General features: G+C 46.0%; 1 protein-coding gene across 1 annotated transcript in view; it reads left to right on the top strand.

Annotated features, from left to right (window-relative positions):
• DOCK4 (dedicator of cytokinesis 4) overlaps positions 1-18694 on the top strand; it is a 1616764-nt gene that overhangs the window by 750139 nt on the left and 847931 nt on the right. The window contains exon 22 of the mRNA XM_086919301.1: positions 18519-18689. Coding sequence (XP_086775427.1) covers positions 18519-18689 — 171 coding nt within the window. The remainder of the gene's footprint in view (positions 1-18518; positions 18690-18694) is intronic.

Genomic DNA, 18694 nt, shown 5'->3' with positions numbered 1-18694 from the left:
GCCACGTCACAGCGGCAGTAAACTGCATGCTCAGGCCCTGCAGTGGCATAGGCCTGAGACAGGTCTGAAAGGCTACTTTTTTGTGGGTGGCGCCAGCAGCACTGCAAGCCCACCAGTAGAGTTTAATTTACTGGCCCTGGGTATATGGGACACCACTGTACAAGGGACTGATAGGTAAATTAAATATGCCAAACAGGTGTAGTCCAATCTTACCAAGTTTACCACATGCACTTTAGTACTGATCAGCAGTGATAAAGTGCCCAGAGCCATACAACTGCCAACAACAGATCAGATAAAATACAGGAGGAAGGCAAAAAGTTTGGTATGACCCTGCAAAAAGGGCCAAGTCCAACAGAGCCCCATTAAAGCACCACCCCTGTATGATGATACGAGATACTCTTTAGCCATGCCTTCATGGATCTGGAGCTCTTCGGCTACCAATTAAATTTTTTTCGCTGAAGTCCTCCAAATTGTGAATTCTTGGCACTGTGCCGGGATGTTTTCCCTCAGTAGGACAAGGTTAAAACTGTTGCGCATGCCATAATCAGGTGTTTGTGATAGACCGACATAACATCTTTTCATGGTACCCGAGCATCAAACTCAACTCTCAGTCATGCAACAAAATGTGCTCTGTTGCACCTGAAGGCCCTCAGGAGTGGAAGGTGAAGCCCCTCATTGTAGAGCACGAGAAGCTAGGTTGTTCTGGTCATCCTCATCACGTAAGTTTAAGGTGAAGGAAAAGTTGAGGAACAAGTTAATATAGAAGTACAGGAAAGAAAAGTGAAGCTTTTTGATGTCTTAATGCTCCTGCTCTTTAGGGGGTCCATGTTGTTGCTGATCAAAAAAACTGATTTTGAATTCGGCATCCAACTCCATCCAATTTCTAAATTTGGAGTTGCTACACCCAGTTCCCTGGGGCATTGTCAACGCCATAGCAATTTGAAACCTTTAAGGAGGCCATGCTGCATATCTTCAAAATGGTTTTGGGTGCCTCTGGCCCCTAAATCCTATGGGCAGGCTGTTCCCTGGCACCCGCTGAGTACATGGTAAGTCTTCTCTGCTGGTTGTTCCTTTATGTGTACTTTCTCCAGCTCTAGAGGTACTGATTTTGTATTTATCATTGACACCGTTATCTGATAGAGACTTCTAGCTGCAGATTCCTTACCTTAAAATTTCCTAGACGTGTGGCTGGATTCGTAAACTTTTGTGTGAGCAGTACCCCTTGCACGCACCATTGGGTGACTCCATTCTGCTCCTCGTGTCGTTGTTGGCGTTAGTTATGACGTCGCGGTCACCTATATAGGCGCCACCCAGACAGGTGGACGTCGGTTATTTTCTTTCCGTGCCAGTTAAGCGCTGATCCATACAGAACTACCCCTTTGTTCAATATTTTTTTCCAACATGTGTTGAGGGATGTCTTCATGGAAGACAGGTTTTAAACCGTGTGGGACCTGTCACTGCACCATGCCAGTTACAGATCCCCACCTCGTCTGCCTTTGGTGTCTCGAGCGCGACCACAACAAAAGTTTTGCTTGGACTGTCGGGCCTTGTCTCCGAAGGCCTTGTAGAAGTGGGCTATGAAGCTCCTTGCACCCCAGCAGTCGACACCATCCAACGAGACTCTGCGGAGATCCTGGTCCCGATTGAAGAAGTGGAGGTCGCGGCACCGCTTCCGGAGCCCCAAGTCCTCTTCCTCCCACTCTGGGTCCTCGGGACTCTCTGGGAAGAGGCACAATAAGAAGAAGAAGTCTAAGCTGACTTCATCCTCACCTCGACTGTCGTCCACCAACGAGAGAGGTAAGGAGCACCGACGCACTAGGCACGGTTCTGTGGAGCAGGAGCCAGGGTCGACTTCGCGCCTCCCTCCTTTTCTGAGAGCCAGAGCAACACTGCTCAAATGAAAGAGTTTTACGAGTCCATGCTTTGTGTATTTGAGCGGGCTGACCCCTCTGGTGAGCATTTGGGCCCACAGGGTCGGGAGGGGACCCATTGGACTCGACGTAGTCTGCTCCGGTCACAGCACCGGATGGGCCTTGGGGATCTAATTCCGGATCCGGGACTGTGGTGGTCGTGCCAGCGCGACCTTCCCCAATGTCGGACCCAAAGTCGGTGCCTACAGTTCCTTATCCCCAACGTCATAGAGTTGGATCAGCATTGTTAGAACACAGGGGTTCTATGTTGTCTTCTGAGCATCTTCTTGACGTTTCAGGCACGGGAGAGGAATGAGAGGGGTCTGTGGACCCTTTAGAACATCAGGACATGTCTGCAGAGCAGGTGGACTGGTATGAGAAACTTGGGGAAGCCAGTGAACTAGACACATCTCCAGATGATGACATGCTCTCTCTGAAAACAGTGGCTACGGAGGAGGGGGCTTCTTATGCCACAGTGATAAGGAGGGCAGCTGAGGTCCTTGGAATGGAGTTGCCCTCTATGCAGGTCAGGACTAATCTGACCGAAGTGCTTCAGGCTGGGGCTTCCACCTCTGAACCACTGTTGCCCTTCAATGAGGCACTTACTGATGTCCTACTAGGCACGTGGTCCAAACCTAGCACTGGGGATCGTGTGAATAGAACAATTGCACGCCACCATCATCCGGCTCCAGGTGACTCGTAGCTCCTCAGCCAACACCCCACTCCTGAAAGCTTGGTGGTACAGGCTTCTACTTCCATGGGCGCGTTCCCTTCCACTCCTCTGGACAGGGAATCCAAGACGTTGGAATCACTTGGGAAGAAAGATGTTTTCTTCCTCCAGCCTGACATTGGGGTCGGTGAATACAGCATGCTTATTGGGCCGTTTCTCCCATTCCCTTTTGGAGACGGTTGCGCAAGTGCTGCCACAGGTCCTGGAAGAGGCCCGGGCTCTGCTCTCCCAGGAAGTTAAGGACCGGAGAGATGCAGCAAAATTCATCATCAGGTGTGGACTTGACATGACATTGGCCTTATGGCACCACGCCTGGCTTAGAACGTCTAGCTTCTCGGGCGATATCCAGGCTAATTTGAAAGACATGCCCCTTGATGGCTTTTGTCTGTTTGGTGAGAAAGCAGACTCGGCCCTGGAACGGTTCAATGATTCTTGCGCTACAGCCATATCCTTGCGTCATTCTACAAGGCCTTGCTGCCAGACTTGCATTCGCCCCTTCTGTGGCCATGGAAGGGGGTTCCAGCTGTGTGAGCCCTATCCCAGCCACCGTCCTGTGCAGACTTCCCAAGTTGTGATGGGATGTGGACGTGGCTCATTCCGTCCTAGGAATGGAAGCCAGAATTCATCAGCCACCCTGCCCTCAGGAGCTCCAGCCTCAAAGCACTCCTGGACTGACTCTGCAAGACCATACCACTCAAGTGGGAGGGAGAATATATCATCATCTCCCCCACTAGAGGTCCATAGCATCAGACAAGTGGGTCTTGCAGATCATTCAGAAGAGCTATTCTCTGCCTTTCCTTTCTTTTCCTCCTCCTTTTCCGCCAATACAAGAACAGCTGGCAGAGGATCATTTAAAATTGCTCAAGTAACAGCTCTCCTGGCCAAGGGGGCTATAGAGAGGGTCTTGGTTTCAGAAGTAGGCAGTGGCTGTTATTCCCGCAACTTTCTGATTCCGAAGAAGAATAAAGAGTTATGGCTCATTATAGGTATTCGGACCGTCAATCTCTTCCTCAAGAAGGAGGAGTTCAAGATGCTTACTTTAGCTCAGGACTTGTCTGCCCTAGACCAAGAAGACTGAATGGTAGTGTTGGACCTACAGGATGCGTATTTTCACATCCCCATCCTGCCGGGCCACAGGTGTTACCTGCGGTTCAAGGTAGGCCACAAGCGCTTTCAGTTTACCTTGCTCCCACTCGGCCTTACCAGTGCCCCTTGGGTGTTCACCAAGAGTATGGCGGTAATTGCAGCTCATCTGCGCAGGTTAGGGGTTTCAATGTTCCCCTAACTCGATGACTGGCTGATGAAGGCACCCTCGCTCCGGGCTGTTGTTTCCCACCTTCAGACTATGGCAAACCTCCTGCATTTGTTAGGGTTCTCTATAAACATGCCAAAGTCACCCTTGACTCCTTCTCAGATGCTCCTTTTCATCAGAGTTGTTCTGGACACAGTGCAATTTCGGGCTTATCCTCCCGAGCAGTGAGTCCTAGGATATTCAGGTTATGATTTCGATGTTTCAGCCTCTTTCCTGGATTTCGGTGAGACCTGTTGGTAAAGCATGCCAGGTCGTGTATTAAAGGCTCTGAAGTAGGACCTGAAGTTCCAGTTGACACAGCCTCTGAGAAATCTCATTGACGTAGTCCAGATCTCAGACTTAACTGCAAGAGATCTGCAGTGGTGGTTGATGAACCGCGAATGGGTCGAGAGCAGACCCCTCTCCCTTCCCCAACCAGATCACACAGTGGTGACCGATGCGTCACTCTTGGGATGGAGCGGCCATCTGGGAGAGGTGGAGATCAGGGGACACTAGTCTCCGGCGTAGTTGAGGTGCCACATCCATTTGTTGGAGCTTTGCCCAATTCGGTTGGCATTGAAAGCATTTATTCCCTCTGTCAAGGGAAAGTTAGTGCTGGTGTTCACAGACACCACCACCACCATGTGGTACTACAACAAGCAGGGTGGGGAGGTGTTGTGGACCCTTTGTCAAAAGGTCTTGCATCTCTGGACATGGCTGGAACAGCAGAGCAAAACCATGGCTGTTCAAGGCCTGGCAGGTTCTCTGAATGCCAGGGTGGACAAACTCAGCTGTCAATGCCTAGCGGATTACGAATGGCGTCTCCACTCGACGGTGACGCAGGGTCTCTTTCAGCAGTGAGGAGAACCTTGGTTAGAGCTGTTCGCCTCCGAAGAGAACACGTAATGTCAGCAGTTGCGCATTGTGTGCTGGAGTTTCCAAGTTGGTTTTCTCAAGGCAACGCTTTTCGTTGAGTGGAGCTCAGGCATGTTGTACGCCTTTCTGCCCATACCACTTCAGCCCAGAGTTCTGAAGAAGATCAATAACGAACAGGCCCAAGTCATCCTTGTGGCTTTGGACTGGGCAAGGAGAGTCTGGTATCCAGAGCTTTTGAAAATGAGCATCAATCCTCTGATCAGGCTGCCCCTTCGGGAGGATCTTCTGTTGCAGCAACAGGGGAGGGTCCTCCCCCCGACCCTGTCAACTCTCCGTCTCCATGCGTGGAGATTGAGCGGCGGCAGTTGATGGCATTTGACCTTCCTCCCGAAGTATTCAACGTTATTTTGTCATCCAGACATCCCTTCACTAAGATGGTATATAGCCTACGTTGGCAAATGTTTGTATCATATAGTACAGAAAGGTCTATCAACCCTCTTTCTGCTTCTTTTTCTACTGTTTGTCTTTAAATAATTTTTAACCTTGCCCATCAGTCCTCTGCTTTGGGTACTTTCTGCTCTATCCATTTTTTTGCCGCCTACCAGACCAACCCTCTCTAAGTCGCCAATTGTAAATAGGTTCTTGAAAGGGCTGGGTCACTTGTTTCCACCCACACTGCTTTCTTAAGCCTTTAAACATTTGTCCCCTCCAGCTGCTTACCATCAAGACAGCCTTTCTGGTGGCGATAGCATCTGCCCAGAGGGTGAGTGAGTTGCAGGCCGCCCTACATGATGACTTTTGCATACAAAGTGGTGCTTCGCACTTGTGCTTCATTTCTTCCAAAGGTGGTAACCCCGTTTCATCTGTGTCAATCTATCACACTGCCCATATTTTTTGCCCCCCACATCCCTCTAAAGAAGAGGAGCATCTCCATCATCTGGACCTAAAAAAAAGCGTTGTCTTTCTACCTTGACCCAACAAAAATGTTACGGTTGGACAACTTACTCTTGGTGGGCTATGTAGGAGCATTTCTCGCGGGATTGTTCTCTGCATAAAGATCTGCTGTGCTTTGGCTTAGAGGCAGTCAAAGCTTACTGACATCCATGCGCCTGCGTGGCAGCTATATAGGTGACCGTGACGTCATAACCGACACGGACGACGTCACACGGAACCGAATGGAGCCATCTGACGGCACATGCGAGGGGTACAACTTATGCAAATGTTTCTGGATCCATCATGACGCCTGGGAAATTCTAAGGTAAGGAATCTGCATCTAGATATTGTTTCTAACAGATAATGAGAATACAAAACATTTGCTCCCACCTTAGGATTCAGATTCTTGCCTTCATCTTGACTTGCAAAATTACAGTAGATGTGATACTTCTTTATATCTGCTTTGTTTCACCCTTGGACTCCCCCTGCAGAAGAAAGTGCTTCTTTTTGTGGTAGTGATATGGAAGGCTGTGGAATTGCAACTACCACTGAGGTGCTAAGCATAACCTCCTGACAGACATTTTACATCCTGGCCCTGCTCCCTCTGATCTCTTGATATGATTCAACAAATCCCTATCTGATCTTATTCTGGCAGCTTGGTCTTAGATTTTCCAGATCCCACAATTGAAGCACCCCATAGTCAGATGTCACAGATCAGGACTTGGTGATCTAGTGTTTTTAACATAACATCCAGCTCAAGAGTACGTTGACAGTTTGTTGTAGGCAGGCTCACCACAATCAGGTGTGGACCACCTCTGGACAACGCAAAAGTTATGACTTCATTGGGGTTGACTATCAAGGAACCGGAATACATTTTGCAAGAACCACCTGTTTCAGCACCTTCATATGCTTACATTGAGGAGTGGAAACTGACTGCATTTGATCTACTAACTGAAGTGGTGTTAGTCATCCTTGGTGCGAGGCACCCTGCCACAAAATCAGTTTATGCTTGGCACTGAGACAGATTTGTGGTATAGAGTGACTTTTACAAGCAAAGCTATCAGCCGTCTTTTTGTTTGCTTTAGCTATAGTCAAGCCGGGTCTTGTAGTGGGCTATATTTGAAGGTTATTTGTCAGTCCTTGCATCCTTTCTCTGTTTGCTAGACCAACCATCCTTGTTTAAATCACCTGTTATGATGACATTTATTAAGGTTTCCTCCCCAAACATTTGTGGTGCTAATCTTGGCATTTCTCATGTTTTCATCCTTTGAGCTGATGCACAGCCACTCGCTATCATGGTCCCCCCTCTTCCTCATTGCGATTAAGTCAATTTGTTGAGTGAGTGAACTTCAAGCATTTTTAATGCTAATGACCTACAACACCTTTCTTCCCAGACAAGTTGATCCTGAGACTCGAGTGATATTCTTATCAAAAGTTGTGACTTCCTTTCACGTTAGACAATCCATCACTCTGTCAGCATTCTTTACTCCTCTGCACCCTTCAGTGGAGTAAGATAGGCAGCATCAGCTGGATCCTTAAAGGGCATTAAGCTTTTACTTTGATTGTAATTTGCACCTATGAGTAGACAATCACCTTTTTGTGGGGTTCTCCAGTGCAAAGAAAGGGAGGGCTGTGCAGAAGAGGACCCTGTCGAAGTGGATAGTCCAGTACATTAAGATCTGCAATGCACTGGCCAAAAAGCAGCTTCCAGAATGCCTGAGAGTCAAATGCATCAGAGCTAAGGCTGCTTTTAATGTATCGGCACAAGGAGTACCTGTTTTTGATGTCTGCCAAGCTGCAACATGAGTGTCAGTGCAGAGATTCATGTTGCACAACTGCCTTTACAGCCAGGCCCAGTAGTAAGTGTATTTTGCTTGTCCGGTCTTGAAAGAACTCTTGGTCTGAGACCACTTCACAGATGCACCTCCTGGAGAGGTTTTGCTTTGGTATTAATTCGAAGGTAAGGAATTTGCGTCTATAAGTATACGGCAGAAGTACAAGTACTTACTTTTGTTAACATTGTTTCTGGTGGATGCTCTATCTAATTGCAGTTCCTTACCCCCCACACCCCATCTTCCAATTCTATGAAGTCTCCTTTTTTAACACCTAAAAAGGTCCTAAGTTTGTATTCAGCATAGTGGTACGAACAGCTGTTCGGGCTTCATGTCACAGAGTTGAGGATACGAACCGGAAAAAAAGTCAAGAAACTGACATCAGTACGCAGGGTTGGATCTTGGATGTGGCTTCTCTCTGTCCCTTTGGGGGCATTGTGCCGTCATCATGGAGTCCATGGCTCACGGGATCGGTGCTATCGAGACATTTTTCTGGATACAGCGTGGTGCCTGGTGTATATGTTAAAGTGATGAATCCTTTATTTTTTATTTTTTATTTTTATTGCAAAAAAAATACCTGGTACAATCAAACAATAAATATACTTTATATTACATTATTGTTTAGAAAACTCAGATTTACATAAATTTAAAACGAATACAGTTTAGCATTATATAGACTAGAGTAGGGATGTCTAAAAACAGTTAAAACAAACAAAGGTAATAAATAGATGCATCTCTCTTTGCAGGGGTAACACATTTAAAACTTAATATGTAGCGGGTACCCCTTTCCAAAATTCATGAAGCTAGTCGGGCCAAGTTCATAGACGAGAGTCCCTCCACCTCTAAATAGGGGCCCAGATATTCAGCCCAGGTTACCTTGTTTTTCTGCCCCTATGCTCATAAAGGGAGGATTCAATATTATGTATCCCCAGAAGTCTAGCCAGCCACACCTGTAGGGATGGAACTACAGTGTCCTTCCAACCCGCTGAGAGGAGAATCTGGAAGACCGACCACTGATATAAAAACAAAAGCCTCCTCTTCCTTGCTCAGCCCTTAATTACTATCAGTTCCTATTATCATTAGGGTAGGGGATAGGTTGATTTTACGACCTAGCAGCCCTCCCAGAACTTCTCAATTTCCTCTCGGATTGTGCTAAGTTTCTCACATTGATGGAACATATGTTATAGGTTAGCAGGCCCCTCCAGACACCTAGGGCATCTGTCATCCTCCCTTTTGCCCCAGTCAAATAATTTGGCAGGTGTAAAATATAAGTTAAAAAGTGTCTTATAGTTCTGGGCTCTCAAATTCGTGGAACGAAATCATTTCCCAGCTAGTTGCAGTGCTTTATCTACATCAACTTCCGGATCTCCAAGTTTCATTTCCCAGGCAGCTTCAAACTTTTCCAGGTCGTCTTGTACCCCTGTCAATAAAAACCTATATACCATTTTGATCTTAGTGCCCCCACTTAAAAGGTAGTCCATCATGGTAATTTTACCCCCTGAGGAAATCCGTAGTCTAATCCACGTTAGAGTTTTATGAATATGCAGAAATGTAAACCCTTGATTAGCCGGAATTCCAAATTTCTGTTGGATGTTATCAAACCTAATCAGGCTGCCCTCAACTAAGATGTCACCAACTCTTTTAATTCCTTGCTGCTACCAGAGCCTCCCCATTTTGTCATTGCTGAATTGTGGAAAAGCTAGAGTTCCAAAGTGGTATATAATAATTCATTTTCAGTATTGCCAGTGACCTTTGCATTTTCTTCCACACCTCCCATACACCATCTAACACCTTGTACCGCTTTTTCCTATAAAAGCGCCAATCAGTTTTCCGGAGCAGAAGCCCCAGGGCTTCTCTGCCCAACAGCAATTCAAAAATGGATGAGGGATTCTAAAAGCCAAATTGGAAGTGAAACATATTTGTGGCACAGTCAAATAATATCGCTATCTGAGATAACAGACAGGCCCACTGGTAAAATCTGATATTCGGAATTGCTAGCCCCATTTTTCCTGTGGAAGAGACAGGTATTTTATCGAGGGTCTAATTTTACCATATTGTCAGATAAAATTCATGAACACTGCCTCTAATGATTTTATCAGACCCTCCTCTATCAGAAATGGGATTGGGATGGAGCGGAAAAGATAAAACATCTTGGGGAGTATGGTCATTTTCAATACATTGGTCCTACCTATCAAAGACAGATGTAGAGCATCTATTCTTTTTAGGTCAGCTGTGATTGATTTTAAAAGCGGATTAAAATTATCTTTTACGATTGAATCTGTCACTGAGCTAACCCAGACCCCCAAATACACCACTGAGTCAGAGTATCTTGTATCATATCTTCTGATATTCTTAGTGCAGATTATCAGTCTTTTACTTTCGTTCAAAAGGTATCCCGAGCATCGTCCAAATTCCCCGGGTATCCCTGTAAGAGCTACCATAGCCCTTTCTGGTTCTGGAGTAATTATGGCCAGATCGACGGCATAGGCCAGCAGTTTGGTCTCAAATCGTTAACAATTACTGGCCTAATGTCGTGACAGCCTAAGATCCTTCGTACCAACAAATCTATATACAGGGCGAAGAGAATAGGTGAACAGGGACACCCCTGACACAACTCCCTAGAGATATATATTTTTTCTGAGCCTTCTCCCATTAACTGGATTCTGGCCTTGGGATCACAATACATGGCCTTAATAGATCTCCTAATTTTAGGGCCAAAGCCCCTTCGCTCCAATATCCCCCATAAATACGTCCATGTGACGTGGTCAAAGGCTTTTTCCGCGTCTAGAAGGATCATGGCCATCCCTCCCCCCGTGGCAGCCTGCACATCAAAAAGAGTGATGGCTCGCTTAATATGATCAGTTGTTCCACGGCCTGGGATAAACCCATGCTGCCACGGGGAAACCAGACCGCCAATGACCCTTCCAAGCCTTTTAGCCAAAACCTTAGCGTAGATCTTAGTGTCCGTGTTAATGAGGGATATTGGCTAATATGAGCCAGAGTTCTCTATAGGTTTCCCTTTTTTGTGGAACTCAATAATATTTGTTTCTTTCCATGAGTCTGGAATTTGACCAGTACACATTATTCCACTAAATAGACCCAGTAGTATTGGGGAAATCCCATTCTGGATACTCTTATAAACTTCTAACGAGATGCTGTATTGTGTCCTGCACCTTTCCCCCTGCTAGCTCCTGTATCGCTTCCAGCACCATGCCTATTACCAAGTTTTATCCAGCACTTCTTTATCCGAGTTACCCAACTGGGAGCCTATATCCTCAAACTCAGGGCTAACAGCATCTGAACCAATCTCCTCTTTGTACAGTTTTTGATAGAAGTTTTTAAAAAACCTTCAGAATGCCACTTTGCTTCGAATAGTCCTGATAACTTACACAAATGTTTGAGATTATGTTCTTGCTAATTCCTTGCCTAATCCGCAGTGCCAATAATTTGCCCGCTTGCTCTCAGGTCTCATAAAGCTTGCCCCTATGGGTCTGGTAGTCACCGGCGGCTTTCTGAGCTATCCATTTATGTAACTCTGCTTTGATTGTGAGGATCCTCTGCTGACTCTCCTCCACCTCTTTCCCTTGCCCGATATCCCTCATATGTTGCTCTTCTGCTGCTGCTAATTGGCCCATTAGTCTCTCATTTTCTAGCCATGCCTCTTTTCTAAGCCTGGTAGAGAAGCTGATTGTTTCACTTCTCAGATACGCTTTAAATGCATCCCAAACATTATTCCTGGATGCACTGAATCGATTCATATTATAATATTCTTGGGCCCATTTCCTTAAGTGCTCTACGAATCTGGTGTCCGCTAATAGCTTCCTCTCAAAAGTCCATTTTGAATGTTTTTTATTAAATACTTCTAGCTCATATTGCAATATTAATGGACTATGATCAGACATCATTTTCGGAAGCTTATTAATGCTGACCCTCTTCAGTTACGTTGCAGATATCAAAAAGTAGTCCAACTTTGTATATTTCTGAAATGGACATGAAAAATAGGTACCCAGGGTCATTAGGTTCTTTGATCCCCCAAACATCTACTAGCCCGTGTGACCTAATTAAAGAGCTCAGTGCTCGGAATACCCTTGGCTTTCGCCCTGCACACAGAGCTTTATTTGTAAAGTCGGCGGAGATATTTAAGTCTCCGCACACTATAATAGGTCTGGGCCAGTTTGCTAGCTCCACTTCCAAGTAGTCAAATACCTCAGGATCATCCTGGTTAGAGCCATAAATCCCACATATAGTACACCCAACATCAAGCTCAACCAGTGCCCACCTCCCCAAAGTATCTGCACCATGCCGCTTTCCTCCACCAAGCATGGATTTAGCTAGTACTGCCACCCCTCTAACTGTCGAAGTCTGTGAGGAACAGGCCAGCAGATCGAAGCCTCTTATACTGGGCAGATGTTTCTTCTCCCATGGCAAATGGGTTTCCTGTAAACATAATGCATCTATATAATTTGTGCTAACAAATTGCCCCAGTCTTTGCCTTTTCTTCCAATCATTTAAACCCCCGATATTAACTGAACTTATCTTAAGTTTCCCCATTTATCCCCTTTGGGTAATGACCTCCCTTTTGAATCCACCCACTCAACTGTTTCAGTATAGATAGACCTAAACCGTAAAACACAAAATAGCACCAGGTATTTTTTCTTTTTGTAGATTTTACCCACCCCTACCCTCCCTTCAACACCCTCCACCCCTCTTCACCTTCCCCTTCCACCCCTGCTCCCACCACCCTCAAAAAGCGCTCAGACCTAGGTCTGTGCATGTGATGAACACAGCAATAGCGACCTTGGTCATTTCTAAACAAATCTCAAATTTTGTTTTAGACATTCTCAGCCATTCTGACCAATCAAAACAAACGCACAAAAAAAAGGAAGCAGCAAACTATAGCTCATATGGTTATTTAACACCCCTCATCGCCCAACACCCAAACTAAACTAGAAACATAAATCCTTCAAGTCCAACAATAAAGATAGTCCTCTTTAAGTGCCTACATTCATTCATTCATTAAATCTTTATTTCGAAATTTTTTCAGTGATAAAAGATTACAGTAAAAACAGTATACATAAAAAGCATAAAATTGATTAGATAAAAATGAATTTGTCATGAAATGTACACAGTCAATGTATAAAATCACCCCTGGTTTCCACTGTAATAAGGGAGGATATTTTGGACCACATTGCTAAAAGGAATTTTGAAAGTGCAAAAACTATATGTGGTGATGTATCTGTCTTGAAAACTCTCAATGCAACAGAGCATTTATCAAAAACCATGTTCTTGCATAGGGGTACAAGCCAGTACTTTCTAGCTTTTCTGTAGACAGGGCAGCATCCATAAACTCTTTTGCCTTTATCTCAGACGCAAAATATCGGGTATGTCCGTCATGGATCACCTTCAGTTGTGCCGGATTAATAAGGTAGATCTGTTCGTTTCTATCCCAAATCCATGTAAGGGGGCCAGGATTCCTACTGGTTAGACCAACAACACGCTCAAAGGAAGGGGGTCATGAAAAAGGGCTCTATCTCAATGACTCGTTCTTTTGCATCAGATGTGCTATTCTTGGCCAAAAAGAAATCTCATGAGAGTATTGGAGCTCCTTCCACTAGGAAGGAAGTCTTGACTACTACTCGGGCAAAAGGCATTCCAGTTTTGGACATTTGCCTGGCAGCCATGACGACATCTGTCAATAATTCTGCCAGACATTACTGCATCAGTTCACAAGTCTGCAGGCAAGACATCTTGATGTAACCATCCACCGTGTAGGCCAACGATCTTAGAAGGAGCATTGCTTTGGTATTGGTTTACAAAATAAGAACTCTGTAGTTAGAAGTATTCATCACTCAATTAAATTACTTTACTCTGAAATAATGACTAAACTGATGTAAGTGCACAGGGGTGTCATCATGTCCAGAGTTTTAAATACTCTGGTGCCTGGGGAGATTCACAAGAGGAGGGATCTGCTGACAGTTTGAGTTTTTGCCACCCACCTTTCTCATGTCACTCTCATTTCCAGATGTAACAAGCATTTACAATGCAATGGTCTCGTCTTTGTTAAAGTTAGAGCTATTCTCATGACATTATTTTTGTTTTTAAAACATATGAATAAATGGCATTGCCATTTACAATGCCAATAGCTTAATCTCCGGCAAAAGCGAGACCTACTGCATTTGCACCCACACACACACACAGAGCCACACACACCCACACACACACACACAGAGCCACACACACACACACACAGATCCACACACACCCACCCACAAACACAGAGCCACACACACACACAGCCACACACACACTGAGCCACACACAGAGCCACACACACACACACACACACAGAGCCACACACACACAGAGCCACACACACACACAGAGCCACACACACACAGAGCCGCACACACACACACTCTCAGTGCAGGTGGGGCGATAGGAGGGTTGTTAAGAAGGTGCACAGGTGTGGATGTTAGCAGCACACTTCTGTATTCTTGCTCACAATTCGTTCATCATCTTGAGGGGATAATTCGTGACTTTCTTTAACCATCAGATCATGACGGAAGTGCCAATAAAATATTGAAATATTAGTTTGTGCTATATAAAAACACTTCTCACAAAACACACCAATGCAGGGCTTCCTACCCATGACAGTGGAAAATGTATGGATAGGTTACCAAAGAACACATTCCAAACCATTTTGCTGGCTCTGTACAACCCATCACGACCTACAAGATACATGGTTCTTTACTAAACCACAACTATTGTTATTGATAAAATAAAATTACTAACTAGCGCCGACAGCCCTCTCAAAGAGGTCTAGTTCTCCCATTCCCAGGAATGGCTAAGGAGAGATGTGTTGACACCTGCTTCAGGCCCTCATTGCTCCCTTTCACCAAAGAGAAACATTCTTTGCCATGGTAACCTAAAGGCCACCTCAGGAATCAGGTAAAGAGTTATTCGTGTGTACCAGCTCCATCAAAAGCAACAGTAATGCTACCATTCGTTTCACCTCACACAAGCCACATTAAATAGCAGGAATGAAACCAACTGCCCCCTATCATTACTTGCAGCCACAACATCCATACCACCAGGATTGTCGCTGTCTCCAAGACACAGCACCACATGCACTAGAGCAAGCTCCACTGGCAACACAGCACTGTCACAAAAGCAACTATGACAATACCAAGAAACACCATCACCAATGCCAGCTGCTGCAGTACCACTTCCTAATCACCACAAGTAAGAGTGCCACCATCTACACGGACACTGCAACCAGTTATAACACCCTCACTGCCAGCCCGAGTCATCAAAACAACTGCCACCAGCAACACAACTATGCTCATTCACCACCGCCAGTGATCCAAATAAATCCCGGAGCACCTGCAGCAGCACCTTCTAAGCAACGCCCTCCAGCCTCCCCAAGCAGCCGTACCACCACTGTCAATATCGCCACTACCTCCAAGAGGAAGCCAGGGGTTGGTTCTATGTTCTCAGCCCCGTTCTCAGACAAGCAGTGCACCTCTTACCTCCCGCACTGTCCGCCCAACAGAGAAACAGCAGCAGCGCTCCTGAAGCTGCCATATCCGAGAGCAGGTATTGCTGTATCGGAGGTTTCGCTTCCCCCCTCTTATTAAGCTTCCTTCTTCTCGCTTTGTTCGCTGAACGCCGGAGGTATGGGCCGAGCATACACACTGTGCGGGGGCCCTTCCACCGCTCCCAGTGCTACCCTACTCTCCCACCCCCACCTGACGTCATTCACCCGCTATATTCCCCCACCCTCAAAGGTTCAAGAGAAGCACCCTATGCACTGCACATGCGTAAAACCAGCAGCCACATTAGGGCCAGGCAACATGCCAAGAGTGCTTGTTTTAAACGGCATTGGCTTTTATTCTGCTGGCCGTCGCTTATAATTTTGGCAAGTCCCTGTTGCTGTATAGGGCTATGTCTAGCTCTAAAGCCTCTTATTTTGTTCCAGCCACATCCACTGCATCCTGCTTTGAGCGACAGAAGCTAAAGGGGGAAGAGCAACCAGTCCGCCAATATCAAACGAGTTTTCAACAATCTAGGCCATTTGTTGGTTGTTCATACAAAGTACAAACAATTTGCCCAATCCTTTTGAAGTGCTACAGTCCTAGGTGACAGATACTAGGGAAACCACTTGTCAGCCACTTACACGCCCCCCCCTTGTATTCTCCCTAATGCTTAACCAACCCGAGCACGCTACAGACAATTCCGACGTGCTTATTGACTGTGGAGTCCGACAGTGGTTTAGTCCGAGCCGCCCTCCTTTAATTGGCGGGTACTGTTCAGTTTTGAGCGTTTCTGGTTCGGTTTGTGGTATTGCTGTCAGTTAGCCACGTACCGGGCAATGACACCCTCTCTTGGGCCGTACATGTTACGCTGCTGTCGTCTCCCACCACCATGTTTCTCCGAGGTCAAACAGAAATGCCTCGGAGAAACGCCCCGTCATTTTCGGACTGGGGGGCGTGTTTTTCTTTCTCTCCTCTTCCCATTGGCTGGAATGTAAAATTCCAGCCAATGGGAAGAGGAGAGAAAGAACCTAAAAAACACACCCCGAATCCAAAAAGACGAGGCTTAAATGGACAGACACCCCTCTTCTCCAATGGCTGGCCTCTGTTTTGGAAGCCAGCCAATGGAGAAGAGGGGCGGGTTAAAGCCCCACACTAAGAAGCATAAGATCTCGCCGGCGAGACTGCGCAAGCGCAGCCTACGCAGTCCGAGACCTAAAAAGGGCTAAGAGCCCAAAGCATGCATATCATATAAGGGCAGCAAGTTCAATATTCTCACTGTTGGCGATCAAATCACCATTTTCTTCCTCTCTATAGTGAATAATTGGGCAAGAACTCTCCCTGCACTTGATAGGCTGCCCGTCACTACTTGACATTTGCCTCCATTTTATAGCTCTGCTTTCTTGGCTGCTGCATCATTTGTTTCCCAGGAAGAGGGCATGTCCTATTTGCCACTTGCAAACAGATAAGGGCACAATAAAGAACCTGATTTGGTTTTCCAAGGGACTCTGTAGAGCAGTGTGTCCTTTGCTCTCTTTCCTTCATACTTTCAAGGTATACGAAACATTGAGGGAAACTTTGGCATGCTGGTCTGGGTGAGTATAAGACTGTGGGCTTTCTTGAGAAGGGCAGAATATCTAGCCTGGCATGGAGGGTCTTATTTAGAGTTTGGCAGTGGGGACAGAATACCCTCTCCACCAAACTCTTGGTCTGCTTGCCGTTTTATTGCTGGGCGAACCTACAGGATGTTGGCGACAGCGCCTACTGTAGCTCTGTCGCTGCCATACTTCTTTGCGGGCCTAACGCAGTACAGGCCATTAAAGTAAGCTATTCGATCATCTTCTCAATTTAGTGTGTGGTAGGGTGACATTTTCTTTGCTGTCTGTGACCACCAAATATATCCTGGCGGTGAAGAGCAGTTTAAAAAATACACCCACCATGTGATAAAACTATCATGGTGTGGCGGCGATTAGTTGTACATTTTTCATAAAAAATTAAACATGTATAACTTTCAAAAGTTTAATGCAAGAGTCTATACCCTATGAAGGACGTACACAAAACATTTCATACAAATTCTCTACCACCCTAACTGGCTTTATTCTGTCTACCTAATTCTACATCGGGCCCATACTTTCTTTGCAATCACATGCTAAATATTGCTTAAAGAATGTTTTTTTTCTAGGGTACTTAAGACACAATATATAACACACTAGCAGCCCGCCCCAGCGTTGCCCGGGGCAGAAGGGGGCTGGGGGCAGCATTTCAGGCTTGCGTGCACTCCCGCCCCGGCCCCTGCCCGCCACGACATTGTCTGTGTCCCGGACAATGTCGTGGCGGGCGGGGGCCGGGGCGGGAGTGCACGCAAGCCTGAAATGCTGCCCCCAGACCCTGAGCCTTACCGCAGTTGTTCCGGGCCAACCTCCCGCACCGGCTCCCTCCAGTCCCGTGTCCCAGAGCCTTACCTGAGCAGCCGCTCCTCCCCGAGCTCCTCACTTCACCGCCGCTCCTCCTCGCAAGCCTGAAATGCTGCCCCCAGACCCTGAGCCTTACCGCAGTTGTTCCGGGCCAACCTCCCGCACCGGCTCCCTCCCGTTCCGTGTCCCAGAGCCTTACCTGAGCCGCCGCTCCTCCCCGAGCTCCTCACTTCACCGCCGCTCCTCCTCGTCATCACGTACGTTGCGGCCAGCGCTACGTCGTGGCCGTCAGCGTCACGGCCGGCGCTACTTTCAGGGCACTACTTTTTTTTTTAAGTTATATTTTTTAATTTAGGTTTTATTTTTATTTTCTATAGCCTATGTCCATCTGCACACCCTGAGGATTACAACAATGTATTGGGTGTGTGGATTGGCGCTGTGGTTCCCGAGTTTACCTTGCCAAAAGGTTTGTGTTCTCTCTTTATAATAGTAGTATAGATTTGTAATAACGAGGGGCTTAAAATATGCAGTCCAAATTTTTGCAGAACTTAGCTCTGCAGTAGTTTCTTTTTTGTTAACATTACATAAGGCATACAGTACATACTAGTAGATTACCTCTCGATGATTTTCGTTTGTCACAGCTCCTTTAATCACAGACAACTTCGTCAGTGATACCGCCATTAAAGTATTTCAATTTTATTTCGGCAATTCATTATTAAGTGATTTGTATGCCGCACATTTTCAATTTCTTTTCTTTATATACTGCAGCTCCATTGGAACTTTTTACAATGTATTGCAACTCTGTATTCACTGAAAATGCATAATAACAAAAGTGTGATGTGAAATTCGCAAAGTTTGTCTTCTGTGCTCGTGAATAGTTCAGATAAAGCAGTACATGTCTGAAATAACCAAGCAGATTTTAACATGTCTCATATTTTTTTATTTTTTCCCTTCAAAATGTGATTATAATTACTGAGCAAACCTTTGTTCATGTTTTTAGGCTCAAGAATATATTTTTAAGTATATAGTACAATCTCGGAAGTTGTATTCAATTGCTACTGGTGGACAGAATGAGGAGGAATTTCGCTGCTGCGTCCAGGAGCTCCTAATGTCAGTTCGATTCTTCCTCTCACAAGAGAGTAAAGGTGCCGGTGCTTTATCACAATCACAAGTAAG

Source organism: Lissotriton vulgaris, chromosome 1_1, assembly GCF_964263255.1.
Source record: "Lissotriton vulgaris chromosome 1_1, aLisVul1.2, whole genome shotgun sequence".
Classification (NCBI taxonomy): domain Eukaryota; kingdom Metazoa; phylum Chordata; class Amphibia; order Caudata; family Salamandridae; genus Lissotriton; species Lissotriton vulgaris.
The sequence above is the reverse complement of the archived record's forward strand: the minus strand, read 5'-3'. Positions and strand labels throughout refer to the sequence as shown.